The 18187-nt window shown below is 37.8% G+C and overlaps 1 protein-coding gene across 1 annotated transcript in view; it reads right to left on the bottom strand.

Moving 5' to 3' along the window:
* LOC149225599 (uncharacterized) overlaps window positions 1-16703 on the bottom strand; it is a 308606-nt gene extending 291903 nt beyond the window's left edge. The window contains exon 1 of the mRNA XM_089377186.1: window positions 15933-16703. Within this exon, the coding sequence (XP_089233312.1) occupies window positions 15933-16213 (281 nt within the window). The 5' untranslated portion in view covers window positions 16214-16703. The remainder of the gene's footprint in view (window positions 1-15932) is intronic.
* Window positions 16704-18187: the final 1484 nt, after the last annotated feature.

Genomic DNA, 18187 nt, shown 5'->3' with positions numbered 1-18187 from the left:
ATATTGCAAACCATGCAACAAAATGAAACTTATGTTAAATAATAAAAAATTGAGTTGTCGATCAAAAGAAGTTCAGAAAGACCCAACACATACATGTGTGCTAGCAATTTCAATGCTTTATGATGCTTGGGAGAATTGCATAAGAACTCATAGTTGGTCGCATGGCATAGCTATACTTATTCAAATTCGATGGAACGATATTAGGGTCATTCATTATTCATTTCGCGAGACTTCAAAACAAATCTAATGCAGGACCCGGGCTCTTGTGCGTATAGCTTTTTTGACTTCGCCAAACACCCATACAAAGACCAATCAACAATTGTTCGTCATTGCTTCTGAATAAGACTACCACTAACTAGAATTGCAAAACTTAGCCTTCTGCTATTAAAGGCTGCAAACATACCAGTTCTCAACTCATTGCTCTTCATCAGACGGACCAAATATTGAAATTTGGAATTAAATTGTTCACTTGTTCACAAAGCAAATTTCATTTGAATCTATGTTTGATCGAACAATACTTTACATGGATATATTAGTTGGTTTGTCCAAGACTCATAATGTTATAGATCTAACCCAAAAAATATATGATATTAGAAATAAACCCAAGAATAACAAGATTGAAATAGATAGAAATGCTTCTTTATTATCAAACCCTTAAGGTAGGGCAACACCATACATTCACTCCTTAAGGAAGGAGAACACTCCACAAGCCATATGCATGTTCATACAATAATCCTTCACTATCTTCCTTGACATGGAGTCTCTAGCCTCTATATAGGCCTCATACATACAATACCATGGGTCATTACCATGGTTCCCTCATACCTTCAAACTTATACCATGGGCCCATTACATTATTACTAACTACTTGTGGTCCCTTACATGATATGGGTTAACCACCTTATTTATTATTATGGCCCATCCATTATTACATTATTACCTTGGGTACCTCCCTTGGTACCCCATATTATCCCCCCTAGGTATATAACATTCCACCCCCCTTAGCATGTTTCGTCCCCGAAACATGGGAAAAACAAAAATAATAAGATCTACTCAAAAGAGTAGTCCACTGGTACCATGCACGTGCATCTAGCCATCCAAGAGAAAGGTGAACCCTCGATCTTGCTGGTGCCTCACTCGCTTGAGATGGAAGTTGATCGTGGCAACTCTTCTGTGTTGATGTGTAGTAGGTGGATCTTCGCTCCTCGCTATCCGTCATACGGGGGTTGTTGTCCTTGTGGCTAATTGGTTGCCATCTTGTTGGTTGTTTTCTTGCGGGTTGATGTGGGTGATGATATGTTGAAGTTTTAACCCACGATGGTTTTTTCTTTAATTCACCCTGCTGTTGTGGTGTCTTCTTTTCCAATATGACTTCAACCATTGAGCCCTCATCTGATGTACCTGTAACCTTTTCTGCTTTAGCCTCTATTTGTGTTTGATTGTCGGTCATCAAAGGCTCATCATCTGATATGTCAGTCCCTGGAACATCTTCTGCTTCAGCTTCCATGTACTCTGCCTGTTTATTGATGGAAATACCCTGTAATGTAATTTTCTTCTTTTTATACCAGAGCTTCAAGAATTTCTTCTGCACATTAATATTGATAGTACCCGCAGATTCCATCCAAGGATATCCCAAAACAACATCCATATTATCCATCTCTGAAGTATAAAAATCACCATGCAACACATACTTATCCATAGAAAGCTTCAAATCCTTATAAATTTGAACATCCTCATCATCAACCTGTGTATTTTCAATTTGTTTTGCTGGAACTTTCAATTTTTTTGCCAAATTAACATTGATGAAATTATGTTTGCAACTAAGATTTATAGAAACAATGATCTTCTCTTTCTGAATCAATCCATGAACCTGCAATAAGGAGATACGAGCAGAAAATAACCCTTTAGGTTCCTTGGTTTCCTTCTTTTCTGTAAAAATAAAATCTTTGCTAGGCTGTGTGTCTGTCTGTGTGAGTTTATCCACAAGATTAGTTTTACGGTCAAAGTGGTCCATAATAGCTTTTTTGAATATGTCCCAAGTCAAGGGCCTTTGATAGCAACGTTGATGCCATTGCCACCATTGTCGTCTTTCATTGTCCAAGTATATGTTTCCCATACGCAGCTGAGTCTCATCATCCCAAATGTAATGCAATCTAAAAAAATTCTCCATTTGTGCTAGCCATTTGGCTGGATGAGAGCCATCAAAATTATACAAGTCCCTCAAATTCGGACCTAGGCCCGCCATCACCAAAAGAAAAAAAAATGGATAGATCTGCGCTGCTACTCTCCCGCCGTCACCCTAATTTCTGCAAAAAAGAGCTGATTTTAAATCAGCGATATCTCCCTCATCCGGACTCCGATTCGACTGATTTTTTTTTTTGAAATTGGGTATTTTTTCACAAAGAATCCAGATCTGCAATTAGATTTTGCAGATCTTGTGCCAGGACATCCATATCTGCGCCGCAAATTCGCTGCCCCTAAAAATTGTCTACAACACCATTGATTTTTAGATCAACGATATCTCCTTCATCCGGACTCCGATTCAACCGATTTTTTTTTTGAAATTGGCTATTTTTTCACAAAGAATCCAGATCTACAATTAGATTTTGCAGATCTTGCACCAAAACGTACAGATCTGATCTGCAAACTCGCCGCCCCCATAATCCTGCAAAAAATTAAAAAAATAAATAAATAAAATAAAAATAAAAATTCTCCACTTTTGTGCCCAAGAAAGTGCTCTGATACTACTTGTTATAGCTCTGATACCACTTGTTATAGATCTAACCCAAAAAATATATGATATTAGAAATAAACCCAAGAATAACAAGATTGAAATAGATAGAAATGCTTCTTTATTATCAAACCCTTAAGGTAGGGCAACACCATACATTCACTCCTTAAGGAAGAAGAACACTTCACAAGCCATATGCCTGTTCATACAATAATCCTTCACTATCTTCCTTGACATGGAGTCTCTAGCCTCTATATAGGCCTCATACATACAATACCATGGGTCAGTACCATGGTTCCTTCATACCATCAAACTAATACCATGGGCCCATTACATTATTACTAACTACTTGTGGTCCCTTACATGATATGGGTTAACCACCTTATTTATTACTATGGCACATCCATTATTACATTATTACCTTGGGTACCTCCCTTGGTACCCCATATTATCCCCCCTAGGTATATAACACATAAATAATTCAACGCACAGTGGTGTACTTCCAATCGCACTTTCTACTGAGCAGAGTTTGCACTAGATATTGAAATGAGCTCAATCAATGTTTACTCCTCAATTCGTCCAATGAACAGATCACATGTTCTACACAAGATGCTTCAAGTATTCTCTGAAATATCAAGAAGACGCCATTGTCACAGTCCTCAGATGCACCAAAATGTGTCTCCAATTCGTGCCCTTAATGTTGTTTGACTCAGAGATCAGACTTAGATTTACAGAGAAGCCAAATTTAAACCATAGATCATGCAATATCTTCTTGACAGGATGTGTTATAGAATAGATCAACAAATGAAGGTGTATGCTGCCACAGAATTACGGAGATCAGTCTGTGTGTCTTCGAGTGATTGGGCATGGATCTCTTCCAAAAAAAAACATATCTCAATCAGCACAGGCATGCCCATCTTAGAGGGTTGAATGCCTACAACAAAAAGAAAATAGCCAGTGAAACCCTTAAACCAAGCAAACACAGAAAACACCCACACACTGCTTCAAATCTTCGACCAATCTTGAGATCTCTAGGACTACGCAAGGTCGTAGATGTATCTAGATATGTCTGTTGAAGTTGCATTTTGATGGTAGACCAACCTTATATTTATAGAGGTCGAGGATGTTTCTAGAGGGGAGGTGAGCCGACCAGGACCTGCATATTTTGGAGGGAATTGACCTTTTAATCACAAATTTGAATTTTGATTTTTGAGCCAAAATTATTTTAATTTGGAGACTAACTTGCCTTGGAGCCTTACATTAATTAGGAGCCACAAAAATAAAGTTCCTTTCACCATAAAATATTTAAATTAATTCTTCAATGGTCCTTATTGGCCTCACAATTTGATTAAATTTCTAGCTAATGATAAGTTGCCACGTCATCTCCTTTTGGGGACTTTGACCACAAGGAAGGACTTTGACCTTTTGAGAGATATATCTTTCAAACCGTGAGGAGCCTCGTGGCGTGCCACATACCGTTGGAATCGACACAACAAGGACTATCAAATGATAATGATCTTGGTCCCAAAAACCTTGAATTGCCTAGTCATCTTTGTCATCAAAAGTGGGGCTTCTAGGGTTTCCTTGCTTCATTTTAGGGCTTCTTATCTATTGGAGTTCCCTACTAATGTAATCCATGACATATATTAAGAGTGTTTAAAGACCAATGTTGGTATCAATGACAACACCATTCAACAGTACTTTACAGGAAGCAGAAGGACATGCAGCTCCTCGTGGCACATTCATAGAAAGCAAATGTCCTAAGAACTACTAAGGATATGTTGCATTAATGAGTCGTGTCATTGATTCTGAGCCATCCAACTATGAGGAGGTAGCAAATCAGCATGTTTGGAAAGATGCCATGTTAGAAGAATACCATTCCATCATGAAGAATGACGTGTGGGATATTGTGCCAAGACCTGAAGGGAAGTCAGTGGTAACTTCCAAGTGGATATACAAGATCAAGCATGTAGTGGATGGCAGCATAGAGAAGTACAAGGCAAGATTTATGGCAAGAGGGTTCTCCCAAAAAGAGGGAGAGGATTATGAGGAAACATTTGCTCTAGTTGCTAGGTACACTTCTATTAGAACTATCATTTCTATTGCTTTTGTTATGGGTTGGAAATTGCATCAAATGGATGTGAAGACAACCTTCCTCAATGGGGTGATTGAAGAAGAAGTGTACATAGAACAACCTCAAGGTTTTGAGGTACATGAGAGGCAAACAGACTGAAGAAAGCCTTGTATGGACTCAAGTAGGCACCTCGAGCTTGGTATTCTCGAATTGATGGATATTTGTTGAGTCTTGGTTTTACCAAGAGTGATGTTGATCCAAACCTTTACTACAAGGTTTTTAGAGGTGAGCCTGTAATTTTATTATTATATGTTGATGACTTGTTTATGACAGGAGCAAAGAATCTCATTGATCAGTGTAAGAGGGAGTTGATTGTTGAGTTTGATATGAAGGATCTAGGCTTGATGCATTACTACTTGGGATTGGAAATATGGCAGAAGCCATGAGAGATCTTTCTTGGTCAAGGAAAATATATTATTACAATCCTTCAAATATTTGGAATGATGGAATGTAAGTCCATGTCTACTCCCATGGTGATGAACCTGAAGAAGCGAAGAGACTCTACGTCAGATTTGGTGGATCCCTTTATATATCGACAACTGATTGGTTCATTGATCTATCTAGTTAATACCAGACCAGACATTTGCTTTGTAGCAAACATTATGGGTCAATTCAAGGTGGAACTGAGGCATGTACATTGGATTGCAGCAAAACATGTATTGAGATATCTACGCGGCACAGTCACTTATGGTTTGAGATATGTCTCAAACAGTGGAGTACAACTACAGGGATTCTTAGATTTTGATTAGGAAGGGAGTGCGGAAGACAAGAAAAGCACATCAGGATGTTGTTTCAGCTTGGGATCTGCTATGATATCTTGGATAAGAAGAAAGAAAACATATGTTTCACTCAACACTACAGAGGCATAATACATTGCAGCGAGTTTGGCAAGTTGTGAAGCAGTATGGCTTCAGAAGCTACTTACAGGATTGCTTGATTAGGTGTAAGATCCGACTGTGATTCATTGTGACAATCAAAGTTGTGTGAAGCTTTCAAAAAATCCAGTTTTTCATGACAGGTCGAAGCACATCGAGATCAAGTATCATCACATCCGAGACATGGTATAGAAGGGAGCAGTGAAGCTCCAATACATCTCTACAGACGAGCAGGTTGTTGACATTCTCACCAAGCCTCTTCCTAGGGCAAAGTTTGTATACTTCAGGGACAAGCTTGGAGTAGTTGAGAATGCCTCCCTCGTTGAGAGGGACTGTTGATGTTGTTGCATCAAGGGGCATACATTCTCCCTAGGTCAGGATATAGACAAGTCAAAGTATTGACCAGGGGCCATAAAATGTGGCTAGGGAGAATGGCCAGGTAGGCGAGTGAGTGCCACTAGCATCGCGAAGGAGAGTTACCATTCAATCAGCATGCAGAAATGGTAATTGCACAGAATTTCACCATAGGTCATAGGTATTGACCAGGTTCCAAGTGACAACTTGGATAGTTGGTGAATTGCTCCAAGTGACGACTTGTTGAGTATGTTGATGAAGGATGCCTTCAATAGGTAGTGGATTGACACATCAACATAGCTAGCTCATTCAACCTTTCCTTAGAGAAAAAAAAGTTTGTATGAATACCTCCCTAGCTAAGGAATCCCTAACATCCTTTCAGAGAGTTTCACAAAGTTTGGATGCCACGCAACCGTGTTTATGAGCTTCTACAGGAAGTCTGCAGGGGTTCTACAGGATGTTCAGAATTTCTACAGGAAGTTCAGTAATTCCTACAGGATGTCCTATAATCGGATTTTTGGGTGATGGGTGAGTGGAAGAGGCTGCATGGATGGATAGGGAGGTAGGGGAGGAGTTTGTAGTGACTCAGTGACAGAGAGATGAGATGAAGAGGGGGTGTGCTAAGCTAGGTTGTCTTGAAGAGGGTAGAGGGAATGGAAGGCCGAAAAGGTAGAATAACGAGGGTGATAGAATGGCTGAGAGACAGGGGGTCTAATTGGGAGATGAGTAGTTGGCCTAGGCACGGTTTAGAAGGATAAGAGAGTGAGGGAGTAGTACTGCACAGTGTAAACGAAACAAATCATCCACGTCCTGCACATAACCGAAATATCATGATCCTATTCTAACTGTTTAATAAAACCAAAGAACAGCAACGTTATTTCTAAGGAAAATCATGCATGGTACTGAAGCAAAGAATCATTCCACAAGATCTGAACGCATGGACAACTATTACAGCGAAAACATTGTATCAAAGATTGCATGAACATGTAAAACGTTGTTTTTGGTGGGTGGCACTGTCTGCAATTCCAGCCCCTAAACAGAGGTGAAAATGAGTGTGCAGTCAACCTTTTTTGGAACTCTTATTAACTCAAATCTCTTTACTCTATTCTAAAACTGCTGAAGCAACTCTGTCTCATAAAATTTACCTACTTAACCACACCAAGAAATCTAACTCAGCAAACTACGTTTCCAAATGCATGTAAAGGAAAAGAACAAAAACACGATGCTGAAAGAAAGATAACAATACAAAGGAAGGAGGCCTTAGGCTCTCAGGTTGGGCCCAACCCCGAGAGCTATGGCTCCTTTAAGAACTCAGAACTGAACTCAAATCGGCCTGCTTTCCTTTATTATTATTAGTGTTCTCTATCATCAAACAGCTACCAAATCATAAAGAACAATGAGATAATAGGACACAAGATATAGGCGATCAACCAGGACCAAACCTCTCCAACTGAGAGGAAAACCCACCAAAATCCTTCTCTTCTTATAGAACTCCAATTGACGAATTCCAAGACTTATAACCCTTGACCAAGACCAAGTCATCCTTCCTTCTTGATGAGCTTTCTTTCCAGCAACAAACTTCGACCTTCCGACAACTTCGACCCCAGCAACAATTTCTACAACTTCAACCTAGCAGCTTTAGTAACTTCGACCTAGCAACTTCACAGCTTCGACCTTGATCCAGCTTCAGCAACCTCGACCTTGATCCAGCTTCAGCAGCTTCGACATAGCAACTCCATAGCTTCGAACTAGAGGCAGCTTCGACCTTGCAGCTTCATGACTTCAATGCAGCGTCAGAATTTCATTTAGTCCAGAAACCCTAATGAAAGAGAGAGAGAGAGAGAGAGATGCCCAAAAACTTTGATCTTGATCTTCTTCTTCTTCTTCGTCCTCTTCCAACTTCTATCTTGAGGAGATCGAACTTGCTTGAGTGAGTGAGCAAATGAGGTCGAATTCCTTCTTATTTACAAGCTTGAGAGGGGTACGAATTGCTATCTTGAGGCCGACTTGTCCCTTCATGTAGGCAAAACTTGATCTTTGTGCCATGACAAGGTCTTGGAGGGTCTTTTGACTCTATTTTAACTCAATAAATTTTTCTTTACAATATGTAACATGCCCAAATGGGTTTTCAATACATGGCAACAACTCAATTGACTTTATGACAAACCTAGAAGCACTCAATGGGTGCTTGACCAAAAAATTAAATTTTCCTTGAGAGTGAAACCCACGCCTCAAGAACACAAATAATAAATTTATTTTTCTCTTTTCATTAAATACATAAAATCACGATTACATATTCCATTATGAAGACCTTACCTAGTTACATTTTTCAACACTCCCTCTTAACTAGGGAGGTATTCATAATTCATAAAAGGTGCTTGGACATTCTCAATCTAAAGAATTCTCATAAGAAGAGTCGGATTGGTAACCTATCTGGATAGCATCATATCATCCAGCATTGTCACATAGCAAGGCCTTGACTATCAGCTCTATCTCTCCACAAGATCAGAGCAAAATGTTGGCAAGACAATGATTTATAAACACCCTCATCATTGTCTCTCTCGGAACATACCCCACCCGGGTTCTCTCAGAGTATGTTCCACCAGGACTATTCTTATCTTAGATTCCCAGTCCTCAAAGAAAATCAGTACTCCATAACTACTCTTATCTTGGATGCCCTAACACATCCTCGAAGAGTATCAGATGCCAGATGCTTACCCAATCCTCCATTATATCTTCCCAGGTGAAGACAAGAATGATGTGTCTACCTCTCCATCTCAATTAGGGAGGATATGCCTATTCCAATGAAGGAATGTATCCATTCCTATAAAAGGAAGGTACACAAAGCTCCTTCTTAATCAGGGACTTGACCAAGCTCCCTCTTGACCAGGGACTTGCTTCCAGCAGCTCTTTAGGTGGAGATCATGGGACAACCAGCTGCTTGAAGAGCTCCTCCTTTCAATGTCATGAACTTCTTTTTCTTTATTCAAGAGTCTTCATCTTTTTGGGACTTCTATGTAGGGCATCACCATCCATCTCTTTCATTCATGAATCGTGTCAGTCATGTCATCCTTTCTTTCATTGGAAAGTGATCCATTAGTCCATATCTGACCTTTCCTTCATACCTTGCTACCTTCTTCGCATCATGTTTCCTTCAAGATCTTTCATCCTACCACATGAGTGTTAGTTGTAGATGACAGCTACAACTCTTCTTTTATTAGTTGTAACCCTGCATTAGCCCATCCAGATATTGTTCAAAAATAGAAAATGAACATTAAATCAAAAATACCTTTGTGATGGTCTTTCATCATGACATATCCTTGTTTGCATCAGCATCCTGCATATATATTAACACATCTCCAAAAAGATATACAACGTCAAGGGTCTCTTTCTTTTTCAGACTTTATCAAGATCTTCATATCTTTCCCATGGAGATATCATAGTCAAATCTTCTAGTCCTTGGATGTTGATTGCCTTCTCCATAGTTGCATTTTTCATGATCTCTTCCTTTTCTTTATTCACACATTTCCTCCCAAGAACTTCCAATCATAGTTCCTTCAACTTTGTCAAGCACCTCATATTTCATATGAGAAATGTTGATTTCATCTAGTCAATGTGTGAACCATACCTTCATGCATCCTTTCACAAGAGGAGATCCTTTCTTTTGATCATGCTCTTGAGGTAGAGCACTCATTCATGATATCTACAACCATATGACATGACTCTATTTTATCGAGTACATGCATACATATCTCATCCCTTTCATTTGGTCATCTAGACTTCCTTCGGCGGCTTCTTTGATTGAAAGAACTACAATCCTTTGACTTGCTTCACTTCTTTTGACATCATACTATCATCCCATGAATCCCATACAAGTTGGAATTCCTGACGAGATACTTGCGTCTTGCAGTAGGTGAACCTTCCAATGAAGATTCCAATAGATGATCTTGATCATCCTCATCTTGCAAATGCTCCTTTTGAATGATGTATGATGAGCTCTATACTAGATGACTTTCTTTTTCCCATAAGTACTACTTATGCTTCTAATGAGGTTACCAAGAGCTACATCCTTCTATAGGTGACAACCATAGACTTCTATTTCAGTTATCTTTCATGCTTCTTTATGATGATGTCACGAGCTCTTGCTTTCAATCGTATGCTTCTATGATGCCATCTCCTAACATGATGCATCATATCATGCTTCTAATGATTCCTACCATGATAGTTATACTTTACAACAGAAAACTTGAAAAGAACTAGGTGAGGAAGACTATCTCAATCATAGTAGAGATCTTTTACTTCCTCCTTGGATTTCTTCTTTTCAACGTCTTCCACTTCTTCAGTGATATGGGCTTCTTCCCTTCCTCTTTTGTTGTTTTCCTTTTTGAACTTTGGACAACTCTCTTGTAGTGCCTATATTCATGAAAACCATAGCATCAAACTTTTGACATGTTCTTCTTCTTGTTCTGAGGACCTAGCTTCCCAGGACCCAAACTTCCCTTTTCTTCTAGCCATGGAAGAAAATGCTTGGGCTTGTTCACTTGATCCTACATCGATTTTTGCCTTCAGCCTGGTTTCTTCAATTTTGCACAATGACCATAGTTCGTTGAATGGAGTAGCTTCCTTCTTTCCGTGGATCCTTGATGTGAAGTTGCCCCATTCCTCCGGTAGTGTAATGAGCACTATGGTAGTCATTTCCTTGTCAAACATTATTTTTCCCAACTCTTGGTGTTGGTCTCTTATTTCTGACACCCTCATAAAGTATGAGGTTATTCCTTCTTCTTTTGATATCTTCATCTTGTAGAACTTGAGCTTCTTCTTTCGACGGTTCGACAATTAAACCCTTAACATGACCAACGACTTCATTTTCCATGAGGATCAAATCTATCGTTTTCCTCCATGCAAGAAAGTGTGACGACCCAACCAATTTGTTGCTCTCCTTGCAATATGAAGTCATTTTGACATATTCAAATATAGATATAAAATGCTTACTTGTCAAGTGAAGATACTCCTAGATGATGAAATCTTCAAACTTGATGCCTTCTTGATTTTGATGATGATGTAAATAATAGAAGATGTCTTCTTGGTGAAGATGTCTTTCTTCAAAAGTGACCCTTGGCTCAAAAGGAGATCACATTGATTCCTTAATGATGATGACAACACTTTTTCCTGCTTTTCTTCCTTTAAGACAACGCTAGTTAAACTTGTTTCACAACCTCAAATTTCGGCCCTTCTTCAAAATTTCGGCTTGTTGTAGCAGTTATGCAATTTTGGCCTTTTCTGCAATAACCCTAGATCATACGTGTGGCTAAAAGATGGACAAATTTGCCTCCTTTCTACTTCGCTTGACTTGACTTCTTTTTCTTGTTATTTCGGCTTGCAAAGGAGACCTTTCTTGGCACAAAACTTGATCCTTGATGGTGGCTACAATTCGATACTTGTTGCTACAGAAGGATGTCTTAATACTTTGCATGTGTGGAGAATATAGCCCAGAAAAACAAACCCAAAAGTGCTTCACTCTTCCTTCCTTGTGATAATGATTGTAGAATGTGTGAGATTCCCAAGAACGCTTCAAGTGTGGAACCCTTCTTTGGATGAGCTAGGGTTTTGAGGTCTTCTTTGATGCTCTTAATTATTCCCTTTCAATATGATGAGAGGGTTAGTCCTTCTTGATGATTGATGCTCTTGATGTTTCCAAGATGATCTCTTTATACTTTGGCCCTCGAGTATCCTTCTTTGTGTTGCCCTTCCTTGATGTAGTCACCTTAGCTCTGATACCATGTTGAGAAATCTAGGGGGCAACAAGTGTAGGTGATTTCTCTTACTTTGATAACTGCTTGTGATGTATTTTTACTTTACTTGATTAATTTCTTTCCTTTATTATTATTAGTGTTCTCTATCATCAAATAGCTACCAAATCATAAAGAACAATGAGACAATAAGACACAAGATATAGGCGATCAGCCAGGGCCAAGACCTCTCCAACTGAGAGGAAAACCCACCGGAATCCTTCTCTTCTTATAGAACTTCAATTAATGAATTCCAAGACTTATAACTCTTGACCAAGACCCTCCAAAACCAAGTCATCCTTCCTTCTTGATAAGCTTTATTTCCAGCAACAAACTTCGACCTTCCAACAACTCCCCAACAACTTCGACCCCAGCAACAATCTCTGCAACTTCGACCTAGCAGCTTCTACCTTGATGCAGCTTCAGCAACTTCGAACTAACAACTTCACAGCTTCGATCTAGAGGGAGCTTCACAACTTCAACCTTGCAGCTTCAACCTTGTAGCTTCATAGCTTTGACCTTGTAGCTTCACAGCTTTGGTGCAGCTTTAGTATTTCGCCTAGTCCAGAAACTGTAGAAACCCTAACAAAAGAGAGAGAGAGAGGCCCAAAAACTTCGATCTTGATCTTCTTCTTCTTCTTCATCCTCTTCCAGCTTCTATCTTGAGGAGATTGAACTTGTTTGAGTGAGCGAGCAAATGAGGTTGAATTCCTTCTAATTTATAGGCTTGAGAGGGGTACAAATTGCTATCTTGAGGCCGACTTGTCCCTTCATGTAGGCCGACTTGATCTTTGTGCCATGACAAGGTCTTGGGGGGTCTTTTGACTCTATTTTGACTCCATAAATTTTTCTTTACAATATGTAACATGCCCAAATGGGTCTTCAATACATGACAATGACTCAATTGACTTTATGACAAACATAGAAGCACTCAATGGGTGCTTGACCAAAAAAAAAAATCCTTGAGCATGAAACCCATGCCTCAAGAACACAAACAATAAATTTTTTTTTCTCTTTTCATTAAATACATAAAATCACGATTACATATGCCGTGATGAAGACCAAACCTAGTTACATTTTTCAACATGGTCGATCTTCATATTTAATAATTTAGCCCTTCAAATATATATGCAATACTAAATTCAAGACATGTTCTTCATGTCATTTTCAAAAGAAAGAATTTGAATTTTTAAATTTGAATATTTTGGCATCAAGAAAGTCAAGTCGGCCCTCCACATGATCAAGTCGGCCCAGCTTGTTGTGGCACCCATTCAGCCTCCCAAGAAGTCTATATATATGTCATTCAACCTCCTCCTCTTGGCACCATTCGATCACATAAGACATAACATCTTCTGATCTAAGCAAAGGAGAAAAAGGACAAGAAGGACAAAGACAAATCCAGCATCTTATTCCTCTAGTTTGACCTCACATGTGTGTCTTTCTCTCTCTGTTGACTTCGCACGTGTGGATGAGTTTCTGGGCATATCTGGCAGCAGGTCTGAATATTCTAAGTGCAGAAGGAGGCCGAAATTCGGCCCTAGCAGAGCAGACCAGGCCGAATCTATTGGGCAGTATTTTGACTTGATAAGAAAAACAGTTTGACCAGGGTTCTCTTGCTGGTCTGTTTGACTTTATTTTGACTAGAAAAGATCAGTTGTATCTCTTGTTGAATTGAATAATTTCTCTAAGGAAAAGGTTGTTGGGTTTTATCCCAAGTGGGTTTTCCCAGGGTAATTCTTGTGTTGTCTTTGTGTATCATTGTTTCATTGTGATCTCTACTGTCCTACTGCTTTATGGTTGAAATTCTGAAGTATAATTGCTTAATGATTTACTGGAAGTGCTAAAGATAATCACCATATCATTGGAAGTAATTATCAGTTTCAGAAATAAGTGTTTGTATCTATTGTACTTGTAAAATCAACACCAGGTAGATGTTCTTTATGTAAAAATAGTAAATAGATAGTGTATCATCTATTTGTCAATTGCCCCTTTTCTAGATCTGTTTGGAATGAAATGATACAAATCTCTTCAGGGAAAAATAAGTGGGAACTGCTAACTCTGGTTGAGTGTCTTTATTCTTGGATAACTGATAAACCAGAAAGAGCTTTTATAGCTCTTCGTTGCTATTTTATATAGGATTTTGGTTATCAAAAACCAAAATGTTATTCAAAGTTTTAGATTTGACACCTTCACAGGTTCCTCATAAAATCAGGTCAACCTTTAAAGGCCGCTGGAAACCTCTGAAAGATAATCATCTGACATCATATAATTCTAAAGGAGCCCATTATCATTATGAAAAAAACATGGGGCTTTTTCAATGGTAGCATGCCAGGGTGATTCAGGAATATGTGAAGCAGAAGCCATTCTCTTCTTCGAATAACCTCATTATATGATTCTGAAATATGCTGCTGGGCAAGGAACCAATAATTGAGCCAAATTTTATGATTTGTGGATTCTAACAAAAACAGCAGCAGAGAAAGATTTAAATATTCGCAGGTATTTGGAGACTCCAAGTTATTGGTGGATTGGGAAAACAATAACAACGGAATTGATAAGTTAATGTTAACGCCAATCATGATTCAAGTCTTGGAGGAAAAAAAGGTTTGAAGACATTTCCTTTCGCATATTTATAGAGGGTTCAACTCAAAAAAGTATCAGCTCTCAAAGGAAGCAGTGATGATTCAGGAAGAAGCCTTATCTGCACAAGAGTTCAGAGTAGGAGATCAATTTTCATATTCAGAAATTTCCCGGAGTGCTTGATGAGTCTGTTTTTTTATTTCTGATCATACTGGGACAATGTTAAAGTTGTAATTTATGTAAGAGACCATATGTTATTAAGATGAATAAAGTTTGCCTTTCAGTTTTGTTTTTAAGAATAGATATATGTCCATAGTGCCTGAAAAGGTGGAACAATGTAAATTCGATTTCACAATGGAAATACTGAATATAAATATTAAAGACCTTTTTTAAACTGGTTGTCACCAATGTGTCTGGACATTTGGCTGCTTCTACGCCAGCAAGTGCCCAGTTCAAACTTCAAATCCCTTTGGATGAGGTGCACTAATCTACACCCACAGGTTTGCTAGGTATGCAATCCATGAATGTGGGGACACATCACTTGAGTTTCCCCATGAGGTTTTCCTTGAAAAAAGGTACCATCCACACAATGCTGAACTGGCAAGAGATTTCCCCGCTAGGACTTCCTTGGAAAAAAATAAACAAATAGATAGTATCGCTTACCCCAAGGGTTAGTTCAATCGTTTGAATCATCTACCCAAAGCACGTTGCTAATAGGGAAGCTATAGGTTACACATTAAATTCCAAATCCAATCTGCGATTACTATAGGAAAAAGAGCATTTTTTTCCTTGTGACAAAATCGACTTGTTTTTTCTAGCTTATTTTAAGCATTAGTCGGTGTCCTTGAATAACGAATGCAGTCCTTGTCAAGATTTTCTGTTTATCTTTGCTTAATTCATCAGGGCTTGCATTAAGGTTATTGTCCTACTCTTCAATTGATAACCAAACGTGCAGAAAAGTTTTAATTGACAACCAAAGAGAGGCTCTTTTGTCAGTACCCTTTGTTGTCACTGCCTCTGATGTTCCTATCTTGCAGGTACCCCTTGTTTTACATAAGATAAGAACAAAATTAATCCTAAGTAATCATTCAATTCAATTCTATAGCGAGAGAACAAGTTGAAACCAGGTTAACTCCCATTAACTTTGGGTGCCCTGGATCTTCTATTACTGAGTCTGAAATGATGCAAAGATACCCAAGCTTGGTCAAACTTTCTCTTGTTGATGTAGATGTTTTCCAAAATTGCATACACACATGTGTGTACCGCAGGCTAAATAAAAGACAGTATCATCCAGGTAAAATAAAAGAAATATCCATTATTTTCAGAGCTTACAGTGACCTTTAAAACCAAACAAAACTGATGGATTTCAGCCAAACCCAAAAAAGGTATCTTTCTACGGTCACCTATACATAAACCCCTCAAATATATGTGTGTATTGAACTAATACAAAAAAGAGATTAGAGAGAACTCACTGATCAGGAGCGCAGACATTGAGATTGCACCTTCCTCCGTTAACCAGAGCCTCGACCAGGCATCTCAATCCGGGAGCTTGAATGCCATCATCATTAGTCACAAGAACAATAGGCCTCATATCATCCTTGCCTTCATTAACAACATTCCCACCACGGCAATTCTTCTCGGTGTCTTCACCTCCTGTTGCCCGATGCTGCTTCCTGCTATTCAAAACTTCGTTCAAACTGGACATGAAAGCAGGAGGAGCCAAAGCTCTGCTACCCATTGGATTAGTGTCCATGATATCGAGTTTTATAACAACACAATCTTCCCAAACTTCATACAAAACAAAACCGGATATGATTTCGACTGAAACCCAAGTCTTTTAATTTCGTGCAACATGAACTCTGATCCTAGGAATAGAATGAGAGAAAGAAACCCGAGTTGATCAGCAGAGATTTAAATAAGATGGCAGAGTTGTCAGTATTTTCTTCAATATAAAACACACTCAAAGATCTCGGGCACAGTCCTGCTCCGGAAGAATAGGAAAAGTAGACGTGGGAGCTCAATTATAGGGATGCCCACATGGTTTAAAGCTTTTTCCATTGAGGGGATGAAGAAAAATTCAAGGAATTGAACTATATTCCGTTATCAGTGCTGTGCTTTGTGTTTCTGGGTCCGCTTTTGATTTGTTTTCGATCTGTTTCTGGGAGTTGAGGAGACATTTATGGATTTTTTTTAATAAGAAATCGCCATTTAGCTAATAATGAAAAACCAAGTGTTGTCTCTGTCCTCTTCTGGTTTAGGGTTGACTGGCGTTTATGCGGTAAATTCGCTACATGTTAACAACATAAGCGATGGTAAGTACATGAAGCCAAGGGCAAGTTGTTAAGGGTGGGCCCGAGGTTTACGTGGTGTGTCGGATTAACCGAGATGTAAATTCAAAGGTTATGGTAATTTGAGAGAAATGTATAACACTGAATTGAGATAAACTTTGAGGAATCTATACTTAATGGACTTTGAAGAAATATACACTTACCTTGCACTAGAGGTAATTTGAGGAAGTTTTTGATGGAGGAAATATTTCATAGAATGAGGTAAGTTTTGGGAGAATATATGTTTAACCGATATGGAAATTAAATTTAATTTAACTGGATTTTGGAAATTTTTGATGGGTTAATTGTTTGATTTTGTTTTTATTTAATTAGATATTTTTAAATCAAATATATATTTATTGAGGCTTTTGTGATCCATATTAATGTTGAGAAGATTTTTTTGCGAAATTACATCCTGAGATATTTGTTGACGCATTTAGAACCAACAAGTGTGGTTCATGGTGATAAGTTGAAGAACCAGACTAAGGCAGCAAATTAAATAGAGAGAGCAGATCATCCAACCGCTATATTGGACCAGGAAAGACTATATTTGACCAAGAAACGACTAAGTTTGACCAAGAAACTGTACTTGGACAGAGAGATAGGGATAGAGAAATTCAAAAGTTAGTTTGGTTAATTTTATTATTAAATTTAATAGTTTATGAGAGTAAAATAATAAATCAAGAAGGTTCACTTAATTGGTTAGTTAGAGTAAATTTAATTTTTTTTTTAATCCTAATATATTTATATTCAAGAAACTACCATTCTTTGACTTTTTTTATTAAGTTTGAAGCCTATTATATTACATTATTGATTAACTAAATCTTAGTTTTAACTTCATATAATTAAGGAGTATAAAATAATATATATATTATTAATGTTAAAGTTGTATAAATTTAAATTAATATTATTAATATTAAAGGAAATAATAAGAAAGATTAAAAAGTTAACCTAATAAGGGTCTAACTTAGAGGAAAGGGGCAATATCTTAAAAAATATATTATTTTAAGGTTATTAAAATTATTAGGCTACATTCGATTAAATTTTTAATTGTTATTATTTAATGAGAGTAAACTAAATATTATTACAGTTAAATATTAATTAAATTAAGATTATTTATTAAGGGCTCACTCTACTAAACAATTAAACAATTATTATTATTTTAAGGTTATTAAGGGACTAAAGAGAAATTCTAAATGGTTAAATGAATATTTATTAATAAAGTTTATCATCCTTTAATAAAATAACATGTTAATAATGCTAATTAACTAAGGCTTAAAGAGACTCTTGATGATGATGATGATGATGATGGTTAACGTCCACTGAGACCAAACTTTGGTCTATTGGACCTAAAGAAACAAATTATTTAGTTTGATTTAAGATTTTATTCATATGCTCAA

Source organism: Pinus tabuliformis, chromosome J, assembly GCF_031772625.1.
Source record: "Pinus tabuliformis cultivar Carrire ecotype Pingquan chromosome J, CPIR1, whole genome shotgun sequence".
In the NCBI taxonomy this organism is placed as follows: Eukaryota; Viridiplantae; Streptophyta; class Pinopsida; order Pinales; family Pinaceae; genus Pinus; species Pinus tabuliformis.
This window is presented reverse-complemented; position numbering and strand designations above follow the sequence as displayed.